Consider the following 27,486-nt stretch of genomic DNA (forward strand, 5'->3'; position numbering starts at 1 on the left):
GGCAGCAGAGCCTCATTGGGTCATCAACATCTGGAGCAGAGACAACCATCCTGTTCACACATTGTTGACAGCAGAGCCACCATATGAGCAGAGTGAGGCGAGGGGGGGGCAGAGACAGATGAAGCCTGACATTCAGAGCCCACGGGTTAACAGACGAGCTCCTCTTCATCATGTGGGACAGCACAGGAGGAGAATCAGAGGATCTCTGAGCCTTCACAGGTTTGAATTCTTATTTTCTTTATTCACACGCTGTTGATCACTAGCAAACCTCTAGAATCAATATGACCCATGCATTAAAGTTTGGAATATTTCTTTAAATTAGATCAAATGTTGATTGTTTTACAGGCATCACTTTGAACTAAAGCCCGACTCAGTGGGAACACTTCTGTTCTGTTGTGTAGGAGCTGAACGAGTGCATGATGAACGCTGCTGTCATACTGCTGTTAACATCAGGCTGCTTCACCTGGTCTTCAGCTTTGTATACCCCCAACAGAGCAGGTACAGTGACCACAGTCAGCCTGCAGGGTCAGGGTTCACTCTGCAGCTCAGGGACTGTGAAAATGATTCACTTTCTATTGGAATAACAGGCATTGTTAGTTACTCTCTCTGTCTTTCTGGTGAATTGACCACAGCTTCAAAATGCCCTAAAACTCAACACACTTGGCGCACAAACAAAACGCTCCATAGTGCCCCCTGTAGTGGTCTTAAAGGAATCCCCTTTGTGGTCACACAGAAGGATCTAGTACGACAATTGTGCTGGTCAGAATAAAGATGACTTCATCAGACAGCTAGGCTAATCGCTGTCTGCGCAGATGTAACGCTAAAGTGATCACATTAAATCATACCCTTGAATCTACCCTACTTTGATTGGCTGAATAGGAAGGAGACATATGATTGGCTACAGACATTTCCCTGCTGAAAAAAATACATTTGTGAATCTAACCACGGCAGGGGAGTCTCAAAAGTCCCACACACAAATGCAGTGAGGTTCACAAATGACAAACAGTTTGTAAATGCAGACTGAACAGTTTATATATAAATGTAACAAGATACAAATGTGTTTTTTAAATATATATGTATATCATGTATTTGTGGATTTGTTTTACATTTATATAGAATGAAATATATATGTGAATCCTTCTGTGTGCATTTGTGAATATTGAGACTGACTCCATAGGAATCGAGCTCTGGAAACCTTTGATCTGCCCGCTCATTTGTGTGCATTTTCATTCATGCTTTGCATTGATGTTTTTTAAAGAAGATATACTTTATGAAGTATTTGGTTGAATGTGATCGTGTAGAGGCTTACAGAGGCTGATCCACATGCAGGTGTGGGTTTTATAATTCTGAATTATTTAGGGCGCCTGCCATTTCAAATAAATACAATAAAGTTAAATTAAACTCACAAAATAACTGAACACAAAATTCTTGGACTGTTTGTTACAAACAGCAGAGAAACACAGATAATCTATCTGAAATGTACATGACAATTCTCCAAAAGGCTTCGACAAACACTAAGGTAAAATTCAGTCACAGATTTAGCTGATGAGGCACCAAGCAGTAAAACATCATCCTTCTTAAAGTTTTAATGAAGAGAGAAACGAGCTCTAGAGACCCAAACTGTTTTTATTCCAGGCTGTAAACATGTTTATTTTAACATGGGACTCTATGGGGACTGACTCACTGCAAGAGACAGACTCTAGTGGACACTGGAGGAACTGCAGCTGTAAAGTTGGACATTTTAACATGGGGCTGACTCACTGCAGGAGACAGACTCTAGTGGACACTGGAGGAACTGCAGCTGTAAAGTTGGACATTTAAACATGGGGCTGACTCACTGCAGGAGACAGACTCTAGTGGACAAAAAAGAAAACTGCATTGATGCTTGGTTGTAGACAAAATCGACGGAACCTGCCAACATTCGACTTTTTGCTAGGACTATTTATTTACTGATAAAATAAATGTAATTAAAGCGCTCCATTTCATCTGGTTTCCCTCTGTCTGTTTGTGAAGTAGTGGCACAGCAGCACAGCCAAATAGAGACCAATTTAAAGCTAATGTTTTTGGGATTTGAAGTTAATGTTTCCTCATTTTATTCATTCTGTTTCTTTTTTGAAGATATATGTAGATAAAAACATTCTTTAGAAGTGTTATATTTATCAATGTGAGATGAATTAAACTGCAGTGACTTTGGTTAACATGAGACATGTTTTATCCTAACTGATCTGCAGCATCCAATAAGCTGAAGTATCTCCTGGAGCCTCCGGTGTACGCTGAAGTCATTGGACGACGGGGAGAAAACGTGACTTTGCCGTGTATCCTGAGAACAAAACCCAGCCATTACAAAGTCAAATGGACAAAGCTGCAGACGGAACATGTCGGAAAGGAGAACATTATCATGATATCGAATTCACACGCATTCAAACGGTATGGCCGTCTCGGTCCGAGGGCTACGCTCAGGAACGCTCACTCCATGGACGCCTCGCTGCAGCTCAGCCACCTCGAGCTGGAGGACGGCGGTTCGTATCGCTGCGAGCTCATCAACGGCATCGAGGATGAGAGTGTGGTCGTGTCTTTGAGGATTGAAGGTATCTGTAGAAATATTCAGCACAGTATTAGCGTTAGAATTCACAGTCAACACAATGCAGTACACAAACAGAGCACTACTATAAAAAATATGAACAAACCTTAAGGAATGACTATTTTCACTGAATATCTTCAATGACATACATAACGTCTGCAGATTGGAAATGCAATAGTTAATAAGTTACCCACGCCAATCTTCTTCTATAACCCTCATTTAGCAGGTTGATGGATTTCCACAAACATTTTTCTGATATTAATGGCCTACAAACTGCAGCTGCAGCGTTCTACCGACATGGGGCAGACGACACACTGCTGGGACTTGTGCTCTGAGACTCTGGGGCACAGGGAGGCTAAGACTCTGGGGCACAGGGAGGCTGAGGCTCTGGGGCACAGGGAGGCTAAGACTCTGGGGCACAGGGAGGCTGAGGCTCTGGGGCACAGGGAGGCTAAGACTCTGGGGCACAGGGAGGCTAAGACTCTGGGGCACAGGGAGGCTGAGGCTCTGGGGCACAGGGAGGCTGAGGCTCTGGGGCACAGGGAGGCTGAGGCTCTAAGGGCACAGGCAGGCTGAGGCTCTGGAGCTGAGGCTCTGGGGCACAGGGAGGCTGAGGCTCTGGGTTACAGGGAGGCTGAGACTCTGGGTCACTGGGTAGCTGGTCTTAGGCTTGGGCAGGTCCAAAGGGTGTATATAGAATATAGACATTGCTGTGAGTCGATGACCACATCCTCTTCTGCCAAGTCTTCATAGTCATCCGACCAAAAGAAATCCAAACTAATGAAAGATATTTTACAAAGAAGTAAATCCCCTTTGTTGTCATATGGACAGTGAAACAGAAAATGTATCTAATTCTCTATAGCTGATGATCGTGAACGTATTGGTTTACACAATATATGCACAGACCATTTTTCTCTGTGCATAGGAAAGCAAACTGGTTGGAGGTTTTATCGATTATTGCTCTCAATTAAAGACTGGATTCACACAATACTGCACAAGGTCAAATCATAAAAACTGACAGTTCAGCTTCTTTCTCCAGGTGTGGTGTTCCCGTATCAGAGTCAAAATGGACGCTATAGATTGACTTACCAGGGGGCTCAGGAAGCTTGTGCAGAGCAGGATGGTATTTTAGCCTCATTCAGCCAGCTGTACAGAGGTACCACACACTGTCCAACATTATATTCTGTCTGCAGCCATGTCAGCTCTGTTACAACCAGCCTGTGTTCTCCTGCAGCTTGGACCGAGGGGCTGGACTGGTGTAATGCAGGATGGTTAGATGACGGCACCGTTCATTACCCCATCATTGAGCCCCGCCCTGCTTGTGGAGGACAGACGCTCCCCGGTATTCGCAGTTATGGACCCAAAGATAAAAAACTGGATCAGTTCGACGCTTTCTGCTTCACCTCACAGACGTCTGGTAAGACCTGATCAGCTTTTAACCTTAAACTGTATGTAAGAAGACCACTGCATTGGTTGTACAAATCAGTCTGATTGTATCGGGTCTATGATTAAATGTTCTTGTCACTTCAGTTAACATTTCCCCAATGACTTTTAATGTCTTGATCTCTGTTCTTCAACACAGCATGGTGTTCATTTAGTAAATCATGGTACCTTTGAGGGGTCAAAGAGACCAGCAAGAGGGGGAGGAGTTAGGGTAGGGCTACCTGGGATTGACAGGTCACTACCATGGCAATCTGAAGAAAGTCATGTTGGTGATCATTTAGTGGTTAAAATTCAGATTTATGGCTCCAGGAGGAATATAAAGTGTAAAACATATAGAGCTGCAGATATAGACAATATAACCCTAACCCCTGGGAGGAAAAGAGAACAAGAACACAAGAAGCATAGAGAGACACTAAAACACTCCACAGTGTGTGAAACCGGCTGACCTTTGAGAAGCTGCAGTCAGAGTGGGACTGATGGTAGGCTGTTGGAGGACAATCAAATCTTTTGATGAGGCTTGGTGTCAAAGTTTGTCTGTGGGAAAATTCTATTCATCCATGTCCCTGGAAACTTTCCTGCAGTCTGAATAATGTCACAATGACTCAACACGCTCCACTAGTTCTCCCATTTCAGTCAAACTATGTCAGGTGATGAAGAGCCACTGAATCAATGATTTTTCCATTTATTTCTGTATCTTTCCCACTCTCACAGGCTCCGTCTCCTACATTTCGGGCTCTTTCTCCTTCCAGCAGGCTGAAGACGCATGTAACCGCCAGGGATCCGAGCTGGCGTTGGTCGGTCAGCTTTACTCCGCCTGGCGTTTTCAGAACTACGACCAGTGTGACGGAGGATGGCTGAAAGACGGCAGTGTGAGGTTTCCTATCAGTAACCCCAGGGAGCGCTGTGGAGGCATCCCTGAGGCCGGCGTGCGCTCGTTTGGATTCCCCAACAAGATGAAGGATCTTTACGGCGCCTATTGCTACAGATAGCCCAAAATAATCAGAACAATCCACATTATGTGTTTCATGGAGAGGACACTTTATCACCTCGATTCGGTGTGATCACTCAGTATGTTTACATGCACAGTTAAGTCGAGCTACTGTCACAGCTAAATAAAATCTCTCTGCTACAGTAGGTGGTGAAAATCCCCCTTTGAGCGAGTCGCCGTTGGATCGTCTTCTTGGTGACCTTGAACACAACTTAGCAAACGGCAAAGTTGTGGTTGTACATCAAACATGGACGACTTTACATCTCTGTACAAACTGGGTGATATCTGGTGATATCTGACGTCTGCTCTGCTACGAACACATGCTGTTTGACTTCTAGATCAAAGTCAAATCAAACCAAAATCAACGATTTCTGTCAGACTAACGTGAACATGGATTTAACAGTTGAGTTTGAGTCGCACTGACAAAATAAATCCGATTATTCTAACATCATGTAAACACACTGAGTGTGACCCCATGTGTTTCACCTGTGTGGCTCTGCAGTCACGTTGCCTTCACTGCACACAAAAACCAGTCAGATTAACTGAGTTTGAGTGAGAGGGGTTAACGAGCAGCTTGTTTTAATTTAATAGGAGATTGAGATCACTGGACAATTATAATGTGACATATAGATAACACAGTCTGCTGCTGTTTGGATGAACTGCTTTATCTGTTTCATAAATCTGTTTGATTTTATTCTTCCAATAAATATACGTCTACATATCAGTGAATGATTCACCCTTTATTTAAAGTTTTCTCTGACTCATTTTTTAGATGATTATTAATTTCCTGTTTCCCATCAGCATTACATTAAACTCTATTCATTCTACTTCTAAATGAGTTTATGATAAAATCCAGGACACACAGTCGGTGCAGAGATTTTCATTTTTCATTGAAATATTTGTTTTTCTAAAAGGCTGTAGTCCTCAAAGAGGGCGGACCAGGTCTGAATCTGACCTGTCCTATTTCTCCAATGAGCGCATAGAAAGCCCAACAGCCAGGTGTGAACTACAGGCAGGACTGAAATACAGGTATGTATTATATAATACAAGTGTGTACAACAGGCAGGTGTGGACTACAGGCAGGTGTAGACTACAGGTGTAGACTACGGGTGTAGACTACAGGCAGGTGTAAACAACAGGCAGGTGTGGACTACAGGCAGGTGTGGACTACAGGTGTAGACTACAAGCAGGTGTGAACTACAGGTGTAGACTACAAGCAGGTGTGAACTACAGGTGTAGACTACAGGCAGGACTGAAATACAGTTATGTATTATATAATACAGGTGTGTACAACAGGCAGGTGTGGACTACAGGCAGGTGTGGACTACAGGTGTAGACTACGGGTGTAGACTGCGGGTGTAGACTACGGGTGTAGACTACAGGTGTAGACTACAGGTGTGGACTACAGGCAGGTGTAAACAACAGGCAGGTGTGGACTACAGGCAGGTGTGGACTACAGGTGTAGACTACAAGCAGGTGTGGACTACAGGTGTAGACTACAGGCAGGTGTAGACTACAAGCAGGTGTAGACTACAGTTGTGGACTACAGGTGTGGACTACAGGGGTGGACTACAGATGTGGACTACAGGTGTTGACATCAGGTGTAGACTACAGGTGTGGACTTCAGGCAGATGTGGACTACCGGTGTAGACTACAGTTGTGGACTACAGGTGTGGACTACAGGCAGGTGTAGACTACAGGTGTGGACTATAAGCAGGTGTGGACTACAGGTGTAGACTACAGGTGTGGACTACAGGCAGGTGTAGACTACAGGTGTGGACTATAGGCAGGTGTAGACTACAGGTGTGGACTACAGGTGTGGACTACAGGCAGGTGTAGACTACAGGTATGGACTATAGGCAGGTGTAGACTACAGGTGTGGACTATAGGCAGGTGTAGACTACAGGTGTGGACTATAGGCAGGTGTAGACTACAGGTGTAGACTACAGGTGTGGACTACAGGTGTGGACTACAGGCAGGTGTAGACTACAGGTGTGGACTATAGGCAGGTGTAGACTACAGGTGTGGACTATAGGCAGGTGTAGACTACAGGTGTGGACTATAGGCAGGTGTGGACTACAGGTGTAGACTACAGGTGTGGACTACAGGCAGGTGTAGACTGCAGGTGTGTACTACAGGTGTAGACTACAGATGTGGACTAGTAGCAGGTGTAGACTACAGGGTCGAGGCAGGTAACCAGAGGAACAGATGACATAAGAAGATATCATGAAAACACTAATTTAACGGCTCATGTTGATCTGGACTGTGTTGCAGTCATTTAATGCAATTTAACAGTTTCAACACAAACCATGAAACTGATTTACAACTCGTGTCCCTAGTTTCGCCTTTGGGTAACAAAATGTATATTTTATTATTTATTCATGTTTATGGTTTAACTTGTATTTGAGTAGGATTCTGGTTCTGGTTCTGGTTCTGGTGTTGAGTGCTGATGAAATAAAAGAACCCAGGTGTATTTGTATTTTGTTTATTGGATGTCTGATCTTTGAGGTTAACTAGTTATTATAATTTCCAGGAGATCAGTGAGACGGCCTTAAACTGACCAATCAGGAAGCTTTATGGTGGGTGGAGGGGGCGTTAGGGGTTAGGAGGATCAGTTAGCTCGATCTTCTCTGCTCTCGTTCGTGACTCTTCAATTACATAAAGCTATTTCAACAACCTCTTTTTTTTTTTTTTTTTTACAGTGTTTGTTCTTTAACACTTAAAAACAGCAAACTGTGGAAGCCCAGAGAGACACGCGGGGAATTTAATATCAGGTAGTGTTTTCTGCACACAAGCCATACAAAGTCACACATACACTCACTGTTTTTACTGAGATGATCTATACAATCTGTTTGACCTTTCCAGGCTTCTGTACCAAATTGTCCTCGAGCTTCTCGCCATCTAAAATATCGTGGTGACCTTGAGATGACCTTGATTAAAACATCTTTGTTAAATGATTTGATTAAAAAGCGGTGAGTTTGATTAAAAGATGGTAGTTAGATGATTTGATTCAAAAGTGGTGACCTTGAGATGATCTTGGTTGACCTCTTTATATTTCAATATTTGACTTAATGCAAAAACTGAACTTAAAAGTTTTTTCAGACGCGGAGGAATGTGGAGGATTGATTTAAAATGAAAAGGATGGCTTCAGATGTCCCACTTAATATCCCAGAAAAGAGGAGCTGCTTTCTCTGTGGTTGAATCCATGACCTCCATCACCTCAGCGGCCTCCTCAAACGCCTCCTGCTGGTGAGGAGGAGGAGTGACAGAGTTTTCTTCCACTGAATGAGCTAGAAAAGGGAGACATAGATAACCTGAGATCTTTATTAATGAGCTGTTTATGTTGAAGTGACATCATCAGCTCATCAGTTAATAAACTTACTCGGCATGCAGGTAATCAGAGGCTCCTCCCAAAGGCCGCCTGGCATGCAGTTGATCACCGGCTTCAGTTTCTGCACAAAACCATCCTCACAGTAGTACCTCACTTTGGTGTTGGTCTCATAACGTGACCGCTTCTTTCCGAACACCTTGGCGTTGGGGACTGTCGGGGGCTCGCCACAGGAGGCTGGAGTATGGAGGAAACAGGAAGGTGACATTCTTCTTCAGTCAGTGTTCATCATCAGTGACCACTCTGATAAAGGACCACACAGTGCACTCACAGACGCCCTTCTTGCAGGTGTAGGACAGGTGGTAGTTACACGGCACATCGCTCCAGCGGCCGCCATCGTGCCAGACCATTACAGCACAGTCCTCACCGGACAGGAAGTAGCTGTCAGGCTGTCCTCTGAACCAGTTCTGATAGAGCTGAGCAAGACAGAGAAGCTCATTTCAACAAGATCAGAAAAAGGAACTGGAGTTACTGTCCACGGGTGTATGTTGGCTGGGACAGGTGATTCATTTTATTCAGAAAAATCTTACAGAATACATTATTCTGAAACAGTGTCTAAGATTAAAAGAAAAGCTCAACATGTCCTTAACCAGAAATATCAAAACAGACATCAGCTCTTCTCACAGATACAGGACAAGGCTCAGACTTTACACCAATCAATACAGGACAAGGCTCAGACTTTACACCAATCAATAAAGGACAAGGCTCAGACTTTACACCAATCAATACAGGACAAGGCTCAGACTTTACACCAATAGATACAAGACAAGGCAATACAACAAACTATTCAGTGACAAATTATTTAATCTTATTTTATACATTGAGATTTTTTTTAATTGTGTGTGTGTGAGAGAGTACGTGTGTGATACTGTGGACTGAGAGTAAAACTGACCAGAGGGTTCCCGTCCGACCAGCGGAAGTCTCCCTCGATGGTTTTGTCGTTCAGTCCGATCCACTGATACTCTCTATATCTGTCTGTTAAAGAAGAGAGGGTCACTGTGCTGCAGCCACTAACACTGATTATATTTGTTAAAGAAGAGAAGGTCACCCTGCTGCAGCCACTAACACTGATTATATCTGTTAAAGAAGAGAAGGTCACCCTGCTGCAGCCACTAACACTGATTATATCTGTTAAAGAAGAGAGGGTCACCCTGCTGCAGCCACTAACACTGATTATATCTGTTAAAGAAGAGAAAGGTCACCCTGCTGCAGCCACTCACACTTTGATTATATCTGTTAAAGAAGAGAGGGTCGCCGTGCTGCAGCCACTAACACTGATTATATTTGTTAAAGAAGAGAGGGTCACCCTGCTGCAGCCACTCCCACTTTAATTATATCTGTTAAAGAAGAGAAGGTCACCCTGCTGCAGCCACTCACACTTTGATTATATCTGTTAAAGAAGAGAGGGTCACCCTGCTGCAGCCACTCCCACTTTAATTATATCTGTTAAAGAAGAGAAGGTCACCCTGCTGCAGCCACTCACACTTTGATTATATCTGTTAAAGAAGAGAGGGTCACCCTGCTGCAGCCACTCACACTGATTATATCTGTTAAAGAAGAGAAGGTCACCCTGCTGCAGCCACTCACATTTTGATTATATCTGTTAAAGAAGAGAAGGTCACCCTGCTGCAGCCACTCACACTTTGATTATATCTGTTAAAGAAGAGAAGGTCACCCTGCTGCAGCCACTCACATTTTGATTATATCTGTTAAAGAAGAGAGGGTCACCCTGCTGCAGCCACTCACACTGATTATATCTGTTAAAGAAGAGAGGGTCACCCTGCTGCAACCACTAAAACTCCTGCACAACTGTTACACACACACATTGGCTGTGTTTCAGTGTTTCAGTGTGTCTCTTCTGATCATCTGGTCTCACTGATGTTTCTGCTAACAGTCTCTTCAAGTCCGTCCAGAGATCTGACCATGAATCACTCAAACGTCTCTCATAGAGGGTTTTTACCGTTGATGTAGTCCTGCTCCTCAGGGGTCATCACGGAGAGAAGGTGACCTCCACACATGCGACAGTGCTGCTCTGCCGCCTCCCAGCTCTGTCTGGTGGTGAAGTGACGATAACAGAAACCATGAAACTTCTCCCAGCCGGGCTCACACACCTCCACGTCTGAACGATGGACAAACAGCAGAGGAAAGAAAACATCAAAACGACAGAGGAGAGGAAACATCCAAACCAGAAGGAGAGAGGAGAGGAAACATTCAAAGCAGAAGGACAGAGGAGAGGAAACATTCAAAGCAGAAGGACAGAGGAGAGGAAACATCCAAAGCAGAAGGAGAGAGGAGAGGAAACATTCAAAGCAGAAGGATAGAAGAGAGGAAACATTCAAAGCAGAAGGACAGAGGAGAGGAAACATCCAAAGCAGAAGGAGAGAGGAGAGGAAACATTCAAAGCAGAAGGATAGAAGAGAGGAAACATTCAAAGCAGAAGGACAGAGGAGAGGAAACATTCAAAGCAGAAGGACAGAGGAGAGGAAACATCCAAAGCAGAAGGACAGAGGAGAGGAAACATCCAAAGCAGAAGGAGAGAGGAGAGGAAACACAGAAAGAGATATTTACATATTTATTAGGAGAATGTTTTTGTTATATTTGAATAAAATCGATAGAAATAGAAATATTTATAATAATATTTAAAAAGTAGTCCCACTGAACCTGTCTGGCACACGTCTCCGGCGTACCCGGACAAACACACACAGCTCGCCGTTTCTCCGTCCACGCAGGTTCCTCCGTTTAAACACGGGTTCTCCAAACAAGAGTCTGCAGCCGAGAGAACGTTAACGCCGTTAGCATTGTGTGTGTGTGTGTGTGTGTGTGTGTGTGTGTGTGTGTGTGTGTGTGTGTGTGTGTGTGTGTGTGTGTGTGTGTGTGTGTGTGTGTGTGTGTGTGTGTGTGTGTCGTCTCCTCTCTGTCAGACTCATGAACATTTTAGATCTCCGCCCAGCAGAGGGCGATGTTACACCACACATGGTCTGCTCTGTTAGTGTGTACAGTGTGTTACACCAAACATTCACTGAATGAGTTTCTTTATTGAAGTCGTGTCATCGTTGTTTTATATTTACATGTTTATTAATGGGTAATGAGCTGCGGGTCGAAACAGGTTTTAAATTAAATTTTTAGGGCTATTTTTTATTTGTTTACCTGTACACCTGAACACTGAGATTAATACCGATACCTGCAGAGCTCTGTGTTCAGGTGTACGGGTACCTGCAGAGCCTTCTTGTTTTGCAGCTGACATTTTAGCAGCAGGCGGTGAAGAAGTGAATGACGTCAGCGCTGTGTGACATCACCTCTGTGTGTGACATCACCTCTGTGTGTGACATCACCTCTGTGTATGACATCACCTTTGTGCGTCCTCGGCGTCCGACTGATGGTTTCAGCCGTGTCAGGACGCCGTGTGCAGATTGAAGAGTCTGTGCTGGTCCGTCCCTCTGATCCAGGATCTGTGGAGACAGAATATTGACCACAGGTGATTATAATAATAAAACATTAGAAGCTCTCTTCACTCTACATGCAGACGACTCGACTAAAGAAGCTTCAGACACATGGAGCGTCTCATGTTGGGTCTTAATAAAGTTTATTATTATTATTAATAATAATAATAATAAAGTTTAAAACAAGAATCTTAATCTCAAGACTTCACAAAGGAGCTCAAATAATAAATATTTAAGGGACAGAGACTGTTTGATTTTGTTTTTGAATAAGACCTTTTTGTCTGAAAGGTGCTTTATAAATAAAGTTTGATTGAAGGTGGAGTGTTGTCCTATAGGCATTGAGGCCGGCTCCACCTGATTGGATCAGGTGAGGGGACCTTTAGGCCAACAGCTGGACTGATTCATACCACAGAGAGTATTTCTTTAAACTCACCTTTGTTGCTGCTGGTTGTGTCCTCGACATCCTGCTCCTTAGACACGTCATCAGAATCTTGATTGACAGCCATCTCTGCGCTGTATTCGCGGTCCGAGCGAGACTCCTGCGGCGTGGACGTCTGTGGTTCCCATGCGGGCGTGAGTGCCAGAAGAGGGATCAGCTTGATATTTACACCAGACTCAGGATCGTCACCGTCGACTCTCATTGAGCGTGTCAGGTATGGTTTCACATCTCCGCCCTCCTCGAATGATTCAGCTGATCCCTCGCCGCCATCTTGCTCTCTCTCCTCGTGTTTGGTCTCTGTGGTATTATGGGATGTACATAGGAGTATTTCTGGGTTTTCTCCTAAATCATCCTGGAAGTGCTCAAGACCATTGGCCCCAGACGAACAGTTACTGATGAAGGTTCTGGCTTCGACCTCCACAGGGGGCGGAGTTAGGGTGACAGACACAGAGGACGTTAACAACGTTAGCCAATCAGAAGAGTGTGAGTCATACGTGACTGTGTGGAACTCTGCTGGACGCATTTCTGCAGCGTGATCTGATCCTGGTTCCTCAACATCATCGACTGAGACAGACGGACGAGCTCCACCTGAGTGCTCCTGAGTGGGATCAGTGCCTGTCAAAATAAGAGCTCATCTGACATCTGCTGTCTTGTAACCAGATGGAAACAGAAGCAGGAAATCACAGAATGACATCGTGGGTCGTACATTCAAATGAAAAGGGAAAATCTTAACTTCATTCTCTGTGCATCAAATGTAGTTTCATCATCTGCAGCTAGCAGTCTCCACTTTTCATGCATCCAAAAATGTTGTGTTCTACTTTGAAAGGACAGTTTCTTTACCCTGACAGGCCCCTAGAATCACTGATGGGGTATTTTACAGAAACATGAAGGTTCCCTTTAGCGCCTTGTTTCTGTCTGTTTCCTCCGTGTGCACTACAATCAAACATGTGTATTTAAAACCAGTAATGAAGGTTTGTGTATGTCATGAGAGAACATAATAACTGTGCTGGTATTGTTATCAATTTACCGCCCAACCCTTATTTTTCACTTTATACATACCTGAAATATTAAATGATTCAGACATGGTCGACTGGTCCAAACCCAACAAAGTCCCAGAGTTTATTTTCTCTTCTTCTGGAGCAGGGCTTGCAGTCGCCTCTTCTGGTCGATGTTTCTCTGGTGTGCTGTGGTCAAAAGTTGGTGACATTGTTTTGAGGTGAACATCTGTCTCCTCAGGGTGCGCCGACATCTCCTTCACAGTACCTGCTCTGCTCGCTTCTTCAGTCCGTCCTGATACATCTAGAGAGCTCACCGTCTCTAAGTCGTGGTCCAGGTCGACTTCATGACTATGGTCCTCTTGTAGAACAGGAAGGTCGCCCTCTTGAGGAACCACAGTGGAACTGTCGAGGTGTTCACTTGAATCAGCTCCAGATGTTAAATTCTCCAGACTTTCAGTCACAGAAATATGATGCTCTGACATCTTTCTATCCTCTGGAGTTGTTGGAGGTAAAGTGGAGTCTTCATCAGTTGGAGGTAAAGTGGAGTCTTCATCAGTTGGTGGTAAAGTGGAGTCTTCATCAGTTGGTGGTAAAGTGGAGTCTTCATCAGTTGGAGGTAAAGTGGAGTCTTCATCAGTTGGAGGTAAAGTGGAGTCTTCATCGGTTGGTGGTAAAGTGGAGTCTTCATCGGTTGGTGGTAAAGTGGACTCTTCATCGGTTGGTGGTAAAGTGGAGTCTTCATCGGTTGGTGGTAAAGTGGACTCTTCATCGGTTGGTCCACCATCAGCATTTGGTGAAGCTGTTGGGATTTGGTGAGACTCTTCAGGAACTGTGCCTAGGTTGTCTTCAGGTGACGTCTGATTGGTCTCTGGGTTGTCATCAGGTGACGTCTGATTGGTCTCTGGGTTGTCATCAGGTGACGTCTGATTGGTCTCTGGGTTGTCATCAGGTGACGGCTGATTGGTCTCTGGATTGTCATCAGGTGACGTCTGATTGGTCTCTGGGTTGTCTTCAGGTGACGTCTGATTGGTCTCTGGGTTGTCTTCAGGTGACGTCTGATTGGTCTCTGGGTTGTCTTCAGGTTGATTGGTCTCTGGGTTGTCATCAGGTGACGTCTGATTGGTCTCTGTGTTGTCTTCAGGTGACGGCTGATTGGTCTCTGGGTTGTCTTCAGGTGACGTCTGATTGGTCTCTGGGTTGTCTTCAGGTGACGTCTGATTGGTCTCTGGGTTGTCTTCAGGTGACGGCTGATTGGTCTCTGGGTTGTCTTCAGGTGACAGCTGATTGGTCTCTGGGTTGTCTTCAGGTGACGGATGATTGGTCTCTGGGTTGTCTTCAGGTGACGGCTGATTGGTCTCTGGGTTGTCTTCAGGTGACGTCTGATTGGTCACTGGGTTGTCATCAGGTGACGGCTGATTGGTCTCTGGGTTGTCATCAGGTGACGTCTGATTGGTCTCTGGGTTGTCATCAGGTGACGTCTGATTGGTCTCTGGGTAGTCTTCAGGTGACGGCTGATTGGTCTCTGGGTTGTCATGAGGTGACGTCTGATTGGTCTCTGGGTTGTCATCAGGTGATGTCTGATTGGTCTCTGGGTTGTCATCAGGTGACGTCTGATTGGTCTCTGGGTTGTCATGAGGTGACGTCTGATTGGTCTCTGGGTTGTCATCAGGCGACGTCTGATTGGTCTCTGGGTTGTCTTCAGGTGACGTCTGATTGGTCTCTGGGTTGTCATGAGGTGACGTCTGATTGGTCTCTGGGTTGTCATCAGGTGACGTCTGATTGGTCTCTGGGTTGTCTTCAGGTGATTGCTCATTGGTCTCAATGATACCAAAGGTGTCCGTCAGGTATTGTAGATGCTCAGGTGTAGGAGTAACAAAGTGATGAAGGTCAATGGTCAGCGTTGGTTTGTTGTCATAACCAAACAGAATGGGCGAAGCATCATGAGGGCCCTGCTTTAATGGACTGACTGTCTGGGCACGTTGGACCTCTTGGCCCCCCCTCACCATCCCATCACTCAGACTGAACTCCTCTCTGGCAGGATTAGTGAAAAAGATAACGTCCTGGCCTAAGTCCTCTGGCTCCGTGGTGAGACGTTCCTGAGGAGATTCTGTGTAAGCACCATGATCTCCTAAAACGAAGGACAGCAAGAGCGGGAAGTTGTTATTCACCTGTGATGTTGGACCTTCAGCCAGAGTGAGTCTAAAGACCCTTTAACACATCAACACCTCACGTGTTACAGACTGTGAAGTGCTGACTTTGAGGACCGATATCAGCCTCATGTCATGTTCACACAGGTGCAGTTCTTCTCTCTGTTGATTACAAAGTTCTAGAAGATTTACTGAGTAAGAAGAGAGTCATCAAAAAGAACTGTGTGTGTGTGTGTGTGTGTGTGTGTCTGACAAACCCTTTCTTACCTCTGAAGCAGTACACATCATGGCGAGTGTGCTCTTCAGGGAAGCCTGTCTGGTTGCTGTAGCGATAGACCGTCCTGACGCCGGGTTCGCCTCCTCCACAGCGCTCTCTAGGGGTGACGATAGGGTAGCGCACGCTCCCATCTGCCAGCCAGCCCGGGTTGCAGAGGTTCAGTCCATCGTGCCAGGCTGCATACAGCTGAGCTGTGGAGGCAAGTTCGGCCCTGTGGCTCAGACAGTACGCTTTGGCCTCCCAGAAGGTGAAATGCTGGGGGGCGGAGCCATGGAACACCTCACCTGTACAGAAAGGTATTAAGATCCTTTACTTTGCTGTGTCTTTTGTGATGAGCCTAATGCAGTGATCATAATCAGGTGTTTAGATGATTTTATACTATTTAACACGTTTTCACCCTTTGTTTACATTATTAATTTTTTCCCTTTTTCTCTGGTCGTCAACACTTTCTTAAATGATTGTTTTTGCTTCTACTAGATTTCTATTTCTTCTGCTGTGTTTAAAGAACAGGTTGAGCTTAAAGATGGATGAAGTGTTTTAAAGTTTCAATGGTATACCGTTAATATTCTCCACGTAGCAGTAGACGTCATACAGCTCATCAGGCTCTAACAGCCCGTAATTCCTCACTCCTGGCAGGCCAGCCATGTCCCCAAAGCAGCCCTCTCTTGGCATCTGGATTGGATATCTGAGGACGGAAATAAAGGCCAGCACTGAAACACTGCGCACCCTATAACAGTAGAACTGTTCAGATCAATGTTCTGAGAGGAAGAATCAGAAACATCCTCCCTCCCAACAGACGGAGCTCCCACTGGGCTGCATCCTTACAGGCTGATGGAGGTCAGCGCTCACCTCACCGAGTGGTCAGACAGCCAGCCAGCGTCACACTGCTCGTACCCGCTGTGGTAGGCGGCGAGGAGCTGCTCCGGAGTGGCGATGTCAGCCCTGATCTCCTGGCAGGCCTCTCTTGCCCGCTCAAAGGTGAAGGCGTAGCGACTGGATGCGTCCCGATAATGAAACACAACACCTGAAAAAGCACAAAGAACCGCATAGTGGGTCCTGGCGTATTCATGAAGAGGATTCAACAGTTTACATCAAAACATTTAATCACACAGAAAGACCAAAAAGCAAAAACAAAAGCTGACGTCCTCCAACTTTCAAGTCCAACAAAAATGTTCTTCAACGGTCTAAATGTCATCAAAACAGAACCGTGAACAGGAAGGAAACAAGACATCCACAAAGAAACACAGGGAAGGTCTACATTTGACCACGGATGGGTAGACGAATAAACCCACAGCAAGGGGGCGGTACACTGAGGGTACGTCTTATCCTAGTGTCCGATAAGCCCCTCCCACCAGAGATGCCCGGAGAGACGCAAGGAAACGAAGCTGTCGACTCTGTTTAGTTTAGCAGCAGGTAAACGGGCTGTAACGTCTGCAGCAGGTAAACAGGCAGTAACGCCTGCAGCAGGTAAACAGACTAATGTTTGCAGCAGGTAAACAGGCTGTAACGCCTGCAGCGGGTAAACAGACCGTAACGTCCGCAGCGGGTAAACAGACCGTAACGCCCGCAGCGGGTAAACAGACGGTAACGTCCGCAGCAGGTAAACAGGCCGTAACGTCCGCAGCAGGTAAACAGGCTGTAATGTCTGCAGCAGGTAAACAGACTGTAACGCCTGCAGCAGGTAAACAGACTAACGTTTGCAGCAGGTAAACAGACTGTAACGCCTGCAGCAGGTAAACGGACTGTAACGCCTGCAGCAGGTAAACAGACTGTAATGCCTGCAGCAGGTACACAGACCTTTTTGTGTTTCAGTCCTACTTTGGTTTGTTCAATTCTATATCAAACAACGACTAGGTATTTGTAAAAAAAAATATATATATATATGATGATGGCTAAAAAACAAGATTTTTCTAGTTGTCTCTATGACAGTTGATTTTCTCTCACACCTTTGACCTTGACCTGGGCCACGTCATCGGCATCCTCCAGGCCCTGCTGAACCTCGCAGCGGTAGAAGCCGCTGTCGTTGTGCCTCAGGCTCTCCAGCCGCAGGGTGAGGTCGGCAGGGGAGGATGCGTAGTTGAGCAGCGAGGCTCGCTCTTTGTAGGCCTCATTGACCCTCACTCTGTCACCGCGGGCAACCAGGATCTCCGTCTCTCTGCCTTGAGTCAGGACACTCCATTTGACGCGAGGCAGAGTCAGAACGTGGTGGCGTCCGTTGGTAGAGGGTGAAGGCGGCGGGTGAGCCAGAGACACCAGGCAGGGTAACGTCAGAGAGCTCCCCAGCACAGCGAGCACAGGAGGGGCGGCTGGGATGGTCACCTGGAGGAGCTTTGAAACATCTGCATGCATATAATTAAAGATAATATATCTAGAATTAATAAACACCTTTCATCATGTCTTTGTGATTCTCAGTTTTGAAGAGGTAGCGTCTGAATGCTAACATTAACTTTGTTTTGATGGTCACAGACTATATATATGTTCTTTAACCCGGAATATCTCCAGTTTTTTCAGCATAACTTCTGAGCTTCACACTCTGAGCATAACGTCACGGCACCATGGCCGCTGAGGGAATACAGTCTATGGGAGCCAAAGTTTGACCACTAAGTGTTGGCCCCTAACAACAACAGGATACAGGTGATTCATTTTGGGTTAACGTGCTTTTTGTTCATGTTCAGGGCTTAATAATGTTTGTGTGGCTCTTGAAGTTGGTTAACAAAAAGTAGCTTTGACAAGCGGTGCAGTTTCTACTGGTCACCAGCAGAGGTCAGTAATTTGGAACTAAAGCTTGTTTGCTTGTGAAAGACTTTGATTGCAGTTTGATCTATCTGCTGTTTGGTATCATTCCTCCTGTGTTCACACAGGTAAAGGTAAAGACCTTACATCCCATCACCTTCATTTGCAGAGTGTGTGTGTGTCAGCAAAAAAAGAAGCAACAGGACATGATTAAAGAGCACCAGACCCTGAAAGGACACAGGTCAAGTATGATGTTATGGAGTGGTTAAGGTGACAGGAACGCAGAGGGAGGGGCTCGTACCTGATGGATGGTTGGGGGTGGAGGTCGACGGCAGGATGCACAGACAGATGGTGCACAGCAGCAGCAGCAGGTGAGACAGTCTGTGAGAAACAGGAGAGGACGAGGAGGAGACATGTTTGACCCCGAGAGGATGAGAAACTCTGGTCACAGAGTTTGTTTTTAAAACATACATTTATCCCACCACCAGTCGTTTTACCAGAGAGAACTTTATTATAAATACTGTTTATTTTTCTGAAATCAGATGAAGATCTCTCACAATGACTTGGCTTCTTTAAAGAATCACTCAGCAGCTGTTTGTAAGTCGTGTCTTTAGTCCTCACTAAACTCTACGTGTAAACTAGCCTGTGACTTAAGTTGTGTCGTTGTTTGTTTACCACGAAGACGTTAGGTTCATCTTCACTAGCAGAGCATAACGTCTAAACTAGATTTGGTTTACAGATTTTATTAAAATTCTGTTTTACTGTGTGTGTGTGTGTGTGTGTGTGTGTGTGTGTGTGTGTGTGTGTGTGTGTGTGTGTGTGTGTGTGTGTGTGTGTGTGTATTTTAGTCCAACAACTTGGCGGTGAAGGTAGTGTTTACAGCTTGTTGTCGTGTCCTCTGTCAGTGCTAATGGCAGCCTGAGAACGGACATGATCTCTGTCCGTTCTGTCTCTGCGTCGAGCATCAGGCTGCAGAGACTCGCTCACTTACAATTCACTTAGCAGACGCTTTTATCCAAAGCGACGTACATCAGAGAGTAAGTACAACACAACACAAGCAATGATCTAGAAAAAGGGAAACAATGTCAGTAAACGATCAGCTTTGAGTCCGATTGGACACACAGGTGTTGACAGGAAGTGACCAGAGGCAAAGCACAACATTGACGGCAGTTCTTGAGAGCTCTAATCAGTATAGAAACCATCTTATAAGTTGCTGTTATCAAACAAAAACCATCGTCATCATCATCATCATCAATAATATTGAGACCATCAACATGAAGGTCGTAGGGGTTCATAAAGAGCTGGGTCTTTAGCTTTCGATCGAATGGAGTTTTGGAAGTTCATTCCACCACCACGACAGAGGAGAAGAGTCTAGTCAGAGACTTAGGACCCTGTTGTGAAGGTTTGGTCAGACGCCTTTCATTGGCAGAGCGTAGTGGGCGGGAGGGAGTGTAGACCTGGATCAGAGAGTTTAGGTAAGGAGGAGACGTTTCCAGTCGTGCCAGTGCACGAGAAGAAATAAGGAAGCGCCTCTTCTATTCTTGTTCCACTAATAAAAGACCAAGGGCTGACACCGCCAGCGCCATTTTCAACTCTCTATCAGACATTATTCTCCATTAGAAGTTTCTATATTAAGAGTGTTGAGTGACAGCAGAGAGAAAATTGTCTTCTCGTATCATAACAACGGTTTATTTATCCGCGTTCTTCCTCGTCCTCTTCTGGTTTCCCCTATTTGGATTGATGATTACAGACTACCGCCCCCTGCTGGCATGGAGAGTTATTGGCTCTCAAGCATGCTCAGAGCGTACGTGGTGGTTGGTCGTCGGCTGTAATCTTTGCGGTGTGTTTAAGTGCAACTTTTTGGCCAAGACAAAAGGCGTCGCCACATGTTCTTTACCGTCTGCTCGGTGTGTCAGGGCCTTAATGCCCTATGGGAGACGCACCTCCAGATTCCTCAACAGTTTCTACCGAACTCTCCATTACGGAACTGAAATCTGTCAAGGGCTAGAACTGTGATCAAGATAGACCAAGTGCGAACTGACTTGAATGACTATTAATTTATTGTTTCTGTGTTAATGTTGGTTGTTTTTAACCTGTTCTCTTATTTTAACCTCCTAACGCTGAGGGATGATGCACTGAAAACCGTTGCAATGACAATAAGGTATTTGATTCTATACTATTTTATTCTACTTTATTCTGTATAAAGCCATCTCCTGTAAATGTCTTTATAAGGCGTGGTTCAGCCCCAGCAACCTTCTCTGTGCGTCCTTCAGAGGAGTACATCAGAAAGGTACAGCATGCATGCACTCGCAGCTGTGCAGGATGCAGATAATTTTGGGCTGGTGATGTCCACACTCATCCAGGCTTGTTGCAGGTATGGCTGGCACACTCGCCCCTCACAGAGACCCCCCCCCCCCCCCAGCTCCTACCCTCCAGGTTGTCAAGGATGTTGGACACCAACCATTTGTCTTTCACTTGTCCCGCTGTGAGAGTTAGTGTGAAAGAGAAATTGTCTTGAAATTCTCAGTGTTTGTGTGAAAACAGCAAAGGAATAATGTTAGAAGTAAAAAAGGGTGTATGTTTGTCCAGAATATAGCGCTCCATAACAGTCAGAAATAAAGGAGACTGTGAAACTTTCAGCCTCCTGTCACACTGCTCCCTGTTTCTCCTGCATTGCATGGACACGTTTATCTCCTCCTGACAGCCTCCTACCAATCTCCTCTTTTCAAACTTTACAGCTATCTGACCGACACACACACCAAACACACACACACAGCAGAGAGAGAGAGAGACAGAGAGAGAGAGCAGTTTCTCTGTGGGGAGGCCGAGCGAGCAGAGGATGCAGCCCAGGCAACACAAGAAGTGCAAAGACAAGCATCACAAGAGGCTGAATAGTCGATGACTTCACCTTGAGGGAAAAAAACGACAAGGCCAAGAGAGAGAGAGGGGGAGGGAGGATATTTGACCGCCTTGTTTGCCAGGAAAGGTCATTTGAGGCTGGTAGGAGGAGGGGGAGGAGGGGGAGTTAGGGAACAGGGTAGGACGGGCTGAACTAGATTCTTAAAGGACTGCAGCAGCTTTGTGAGAGTTTGGCCCTTCTGTCGGGTTAGCCGGTGTGTAATGAGAGGACTGATGCTGCTCACAGAACACAACCAAACTAAATCAATTCAATTATTCCATGTTAGTCTTTATGTTATTGTGGCATAATGTACCTTAATGGTTAGGGTTGGTCTCGCCTGTAAGTCTCACCTGTATACAAATCTCTCCTGTATAAGTCTCAGTCTGTGTTTGGGGGTCTCTCAGAGGTCAAAAAGGTCTAAAGTGTGTTTCTGTGTGATGATTTCCATCCTGTTCATCATCGCTCAGTTAGTCTGCAGCAACACTGATAGTTGTGAAGTACAGACCTGTCATCAGTTAAAGACATGTTGTCTTTAACTGATGAGTCTTTCAATCAAACCAGAAACTCCACAAGATTTATTTACTGAACAGTAAATGCACCGTTATGTCCTCATGGCGACGCCAGCCAGGGTTGTGATGTATCCCAGCACATTTTGAGCAGTGAAGCCGCTGCTTGTAAAACACTATGAATGAGGGTGAAGAGACTATAGCCTCTTTTCTTGCTGGGGCCACACCAATGCTCCAGCAAGTACTAACTATAATGGAAACAGAGTAATTATAGTTGTGTGATGCACTGATAACGGAAGTGATTTAAGTCTTTAAACATTCATTGTTCCTGCATTCGTCTGCAGCTGAGCGATGTCAGTCTGGATTATGATTCTTCATATTAGATGCTACATCTCCCCCTTTACTGCACCCCTCAGCTTTCTCACCAAGAGAACCACTGCCACCATCTTCCTGCCCCCAGGCAGGTCCTCCATCACGCCAGGCCCACCCATCCCACATCGCGCCACCTTCAATGACTCGCTCTGCCCATCTCCAGGGGCAACCTGAGCCCCCCTCCCCGACTGACACAATCTTACAGGAAGCAGGGAGCCGGGGAGGGCCGGAGCTCCGGAGACCTCAGAGAAAAGACAGGAGAGAGAAGAAAGAAAGTGGTGCAGCATGACTGAGCGCTGACGGAGAGGCCGAGTCATTTGGAACAAGTCGGCGTCCAGCAGCAGCCGAGTCTGATCAGCTGTTAACTGCTGAGTCTGTGAGCCGACAAATCTGTACGCTAAAGACAGCGGGCATGAGCTACAGCAGCTTTTCAGACTGTGTATATATGCGTGTATGTGGACGTGTATGTGTGTGCATTCAACAGGCTGATTGGTTGAGTTTCTGTTGGTTTTGAGGGCTGAGCCTCAGACAGGCGAACACAGATCAAGTGTGATTCATTGTTATTTTTCTGTACTTGTATATTAACAGTGTGTAACTTGAATGACCTCTGACCCCCCTGACAATCACAGCAACAGTCACTGAGAAAACCACACCGATCAGTTTTAAACGATGCGTGCAGCTCTTATCTGTTGAACAGAACAGGTGTCTGATCAAACACTATTGATGGAAAAGACCATTTAGAGAACGTTAAAGAGAACATTAGAGGAGTGAAACGTCACATTTGATTATCAAACACTTTAAATAATCCTTATTTATTTAATGTCTCAGAGAAAGTTTGAATTCCTTTATGAAGAGGGTTATCAACATACCAGCCTTTTAAACTCTGACTAAACAACAAACAGAAGTTTGGTTAAAATATGACAGAAGAATGGTTTCAAAGTGCTCTGTTGACTAAAATCACAGAGGTTGTAACATTTTAACATGCCGTATTTCAAAACAACTATTGAAAAGCTGATTTAATGAATTCAATGTACTCCAATTAAAGAAACACCATTTAAATCATCTTGTGTGAATCCGACTGTTAATAGCAGTCAGACAGACAGTCATGCTGCAGCTTCAAACACACTGATTGTGAATAATCATCTTTTTTATTTGAAACCATTTACATTTAACAATCCAAGGAGCCGACAATACAACAAGCACACACAACTCAAGGTGAACAGAAAGGTGAAAGGTTAAAGGTGAAAGGTGAACAGAAAGGTGAAAGGTGAACAGAGATGAAAGCTAAACAGAAAGGTGAAATGTGAACAGAAAGGTGAACAGAAAGATGAAAGGTGCAGAACAGTGAAAGGTGAACAGAAAGGTGAACAGAAAGTTGAAAGGTGAACAGAAAGATGAACAGAAAGGTGAACAGAAAGTTGAAAGTTGAACAGAAAGGTGAAAGGTGAACAGAAAGTTGAAAGGTGAACAGAAAGATGAACGGAAAGGTGAACAGAAAGTTGAAAGTTGAACAGAAAGGTGAAAGGTGAACAGAAAAGTGAAAGGTGAACAGAAAGTTGAAAGTTGAACAGAAAGGTGAAAGGTGAACAGAAAAGTGAAAGGTGAACAGAAAAGTGAAAGGTGAACAGAAAGTTGAAAGGTGAACAAAAAGGTGAAAGGTGAACAGAAAGGTGAAAGCCGAAAGGTGAACAGAAAGGTGAACAGAAAGGTGAAAGGTGAACAGAAAGGTGAACAGAAAGGTGAAAGGTGAACAGAAAGGTGAAAGATGAAAGGTGAACAGAAAGGTGAAGGGTGAACAGAAAGGTGAAAGGTGAACAGAAAGATGAACAGAAAGGTGAACAGAAAGGTGAAAGGTGAACAGAAAGGTGAAAGGTGAACAGAAAGGTGAAAGATGAAAGGTGAACAGAAAGGTGAAAGGTGAACAGAAGGATGAAAGCTGAGCAGAACGCTGAAAGGTGAACAGAAAGGTGAAAGGTGAGCAGAACGGTGAAAGGTGAACAGAAAGATGAAAGGTGAACAGAAAGGTGAAAGGTGAACAGAAAGGTGAAAGGTGAACAGAAAGATGAAAGGTGAACAGAAAGGTGAAAGGTGAACAGAAAGTTGAAAGGTGAACAGAAAGATGAAAGGTGAAAGACGAAAGGTGAACAGAAAGGTGAACAGAAAGGTGAAAGGTGAACAGAAAGTTGAAAGATGAACAGAAAGATGAACAGAAAGATGAACAGAAAGGTGAACAGAAAGGTGAAAGGTGAACAGAAAGGTGAAAGGTGAACAGAAAGGTGAAAGGTGAAAGACGAAAGGTGAACAGAAAGGTGAAAGGTGAACAGAAAGGTGAAAGGTGAACAGAAAGTTGAAAGGTGAACAGAAAGATGAACTGAAAGGTGAACAGAAAGTTGAAAGGTGAACAGAAAGGTGAAAGGTGAACAGAAAGGTGAAAGATGAAAGGTGAACAGAAAGGGGAAAGGTGAACAGAAAGATGAACAGAAAGGTGAACAGAAAGTTGAAAGGTGAACAGAAAGGTGAAAGGTGAACAGAAAGGTGAACAGAAAGGTGAAAGGTGAACAGAAAGGTGAAAAGTGAACAGAAAGGTGAAAGATGAAAGGTGAACAGAAAGGTGAAAGGTGAACAGAAGGATGAAAGGTGAGCAGAACGATGAAAGGTGAACAGAAAGGTGAAAGGTGAGCAGAAAGGTGAAAGGTGAACAGAAAGGTGAAAGGTGAACAGAAAGGTGAACAGAAAGGTGAACAGAAAGATGAACAGAAAAGTAAAAGGTGAACAGAAAGGTGAACAGAAAGGTAAAAGGTGAACAAAAGGTGAGGTGAAAGGTGAACAGAAAGGTGAAAGGTGAACAGAAAGGTGAAAGACAAAAGGTGAACAGAAAGGTTAACAGAAAGGTCAACAGAAAGGTGAAAGATGAACAGAAAGGTGAACAGAGAGATGAAATGTGAAAGGTGAACAGAAAGCTGAAAAGTGAGCAGAAAGGTGAAAGGTGAACAGAAAGGTGAAAGGTGAACAGAACGGTGAAAGGTGAACAGAAAGGTGAAAGGTGAACAGAAAGGTGAAGAGAAAGGTGAAAGGTGAACAGAAAAGTGAAAGGTGAACAGAAAGGTGAAAGGTAAACAAAAGGTGAGGTGAAAGGTGAACAGAAGGTGAACAGAAAGGTGAAAGGTTAACAGAAAGGTGAACAGAAAGGTGAAAGGTAAACAGAAAGGCGAACAGAAAGGTGAAAGGTGAACAGAAAGGTGAAAGGTGAATAGAAAGGCGAACAGAAAAGTGAAAGGTGAACAGAAAGGTGAAGTGAACGGTGAACAGAAAGGCGAAAGGTGAACAGAAAGGTGAAAGGTGAAAAGAATGGTGAAAGGTGAACAGAAAGGTGAACAGAAAGGTGAAAGGTGAACAGAAAGATGAAATGTGAAAGGTGAACAGAAAGCTGAAAGGTGAGCAGAAAGGTGAAAGGTGAACAGAACGGTGAAAGGTGAACAGAAAGGTGAGGTGAAAGGTGAACAGAAAGGTGAAAGGTGAACAGAAAGGTGAAAGGTGAACAGAAGGGTGAAGGGTGAACAGAAAGGTGAAAGGTGAACAGAAAGGTGAAAGGTGAACAGAAAGGTGAAAGGTGAACAGAAAGGTGAACAGAAAGATGAAAGGTGAACAGAAAGATGAAATGTGAAAGGTGAACAGAAAGGTGAAAGGTGAGCAGAAAGGTGAAAGCTGAACAGAAAGGTGAGGTGAAAGGTGAACAGAAAGATGAAAGGTGAGCAGAAAGGTGAAAGCTGAAGAGAAAGGTGAAAGGTGAACGGTGAACAGAAGGGTGAAAGGTGAACAGATAGGTGAAAAGTGAACAGAAAGGTGAAAGGTGAACAGAAAGGTGAAAGGTGAACAGAAAGTTGAAAGGTGAACATAAAGGTAAAAGGTGAACAGAAAGGTGAACAGAAAGGTGAAAGGTGAACAGAAAGGTGAACAGAAAGATGAAAGTTGAACAGAAAGGTGAAAGGTGAACAGAAAGGTGAACAGAGAGATGAAAGGTGAACAGAAAGGTGAAAGGTGAACAGATAGGTGAAAGGTGAACAGAAAGGTGAAAGGTGAACAGAAAGGTGAACAGAGAGATGAAAGGTGAACAGAAAGGTGAAAGGTGAACAGAAAGGTGAACAGAAAGGTAAAAGGTGAACAGAAAGGTGAACAGAAAGGTGAAAGGTGAACAGAAAGGTGAACAGAAAGATGAAAGGTGAACAGAAAGGTGAAAGGTGAACAGAAAGGTGAACAGAGAGATGAAAGGTGAATAGAAAGGTGAAAGGTGAACAGAAAGGCAAATAGAAAGGTGAAAGGTGAACAGAAAGGTGAACAGAAAGGTGAAAGGTGAACAGAAAGATTAAAGGTGAACAGGGCAGTAAAGAATCACACTTACTTCATGGTGATTGGCTCGTGTACTCTTCAGCCTCCACGATCGTCAGCTCTCTCTGCCCTAAAGTTGTTCAGCAGCCTCCGACACTGAGCCGCACAGAGACATAAAGGCTCTGAGAGAGAGACTGGTGATCAGGGCAGTGTTAAAGGACCTCCTTCTCCTGCTCCTCCTCCTGCCTGGAGGAATCATAATCCCTGCTTAAGTGGATGGACACACTGAGAAAAGTAAACCTAGGGGAAACACTGAAATACATAAATAAACTTTAAGAGACAACAGCCTGTATAAAACATGGACGCAGTCTTGGTGATGTCATCATTGGATTGTAAAGAGGAGTTATGAAGCCCAAAGATGGCAGGCGCCATGTTGGAAACATCGACTCTACCTTCCTTTAGATCAGTAGTTCTCAAACTTTTTAGACTGCGTACCACCTCCGAAAATATTTGGCTCTCCAAGTACCACCATTATGGTAGACGTTAAAATACACTGTAGGCCTATTTCTACACACATTTTACGCAGGAGGTTATTTATTATTGACTGTTGGCAGCCACACTATAGGACTAATAAGGGCTAGCGTTAGAACTGGCACTTAAACTCCACAAAACACTGACATTGGCCCAGATTAAAAAAAAGTGCAGCACAATACAAATGACAACTTCATACCAACAACCTGTTTGAAAATATTTAGTCTCCAGTGTTTCCCACACAAAGACGATACCTGGGCCCAAGTATATTTCCGACCTGAACTTGTTTAATTTTTCATTTATTCATAAAATTGCTGCGTGCCTGAGAGAGCGAGAGGGAGCGGGGGGAGAGAGCGCGCGAGAGAGTGCAGGCGCGCACTCCGCAGGTGTATGAACAGGTCAATGAACTGGTGTATGA

The 27,486-nt window shown here is 44.8% G+C and overlaps 2 protein-coding genes across 4 annotated transcripts in view; one reads left to right on the forward strand and one right to left on the reverse strand.

Annotated features, from left to right (window-relative positions):
• Window positions 1-7,728, forward strand: part of hapln2 (hyaluronan and proteoglycan link protein 2) — an 8,937-nt gene extending 1,209 nt beyond the window's left edge. Inside the window, exons 1-6 of one of the 2 annotated variants that reach the window (XM_020625684.2) lie at window positions 1-219; window positions 346-498; window positions 2,232-2,588; window positions 3,621-3,737; window positions 3,816-3,998; window positions 4,736-7,728. The exon at window positions 1-219 is cut by the window's left edge and continues 1,209 nt beyond it. In XM_020625684.2, the coding sequence (XP_020481340.1) occupies window positions 417-498; window positions 2,232-2,588; window positions 3,621-3,737; window positions 3,816-3,998; window positions 4,736-5,013 (1,017 nt within the window). In that variant the 5' untranslated portion in view covers window positions 1-219; window positions 346-416 and the 3' untranslated portion in view covers window positions 5,014-7,728. The remainder of the gene's footprint in view (window positions 220-345; window positions 499-2,231; window positions 2,589-3,620; window positions 3,738-3,815; window positions 3,999-4,735) is intronic. The other variant, XM_020625685.2, reaches the window with a different exon arrangement.
• Window positions 7,482-26,733, reverse strand: bcan (brevican). 2 transcript variants are annotated; one of them, XM_065958079.1, is made up of 15 exons: window positions 26,611-26,733; window positions 18,736-18,815; window positions 17,648-18,040; window positions 16,551-16,725; window positions 16,259-16,386; window positions 15,692-15,985; window positions 13,339-15,405; window positions 12,274-12,894; window positions 11,751-11,849; window positions 11,062-11,166; window positions 10,361-10,519; window positions 9,293-9,375; window positions 8,672-8,816; window positions 8,395-8,577; window positions 7,482-8,326 (listed from the first exon to the last, which is right to left on the reverse strand). In XM_065958079.1, exons 1-15 carry the CDS (start codon window positions 26,613-26,615, stop codon window positions 8,160-8,162), a joined length of 4,704 nt encoding a protein of 1,567 aa, XP_065814151.1. In that variant the 5' UTR covers window positions 26,616-26,733; the 3' UTR covers window positions 7,482-8,159. The 2 variants fall into 2 exon arrangements, with proteins under 2 accessions (XP_065814151.1, XP_065814152.1); XM_065958080.1 differs by having other exon boundaries at window positions 7,482-8,302; window positions 26,611-26,732.
• Between the last annotated feature and the right edge of the window lie 753 nt (window positions 26,734-27,486).

Source organism: Labrus bergylta, chromosome 8, assembly GCF_963930695.1.
Source record: "Labrus bergylta chromosome 8, fLabBer1.1, whole genome shotgun sequence".
Classification (NCBI taxonomy): Eukaryota; Metazoa; Chordata; class Actinopteri; order Labriformes; family Labridae; genus Labrus; species Labrus bergylta.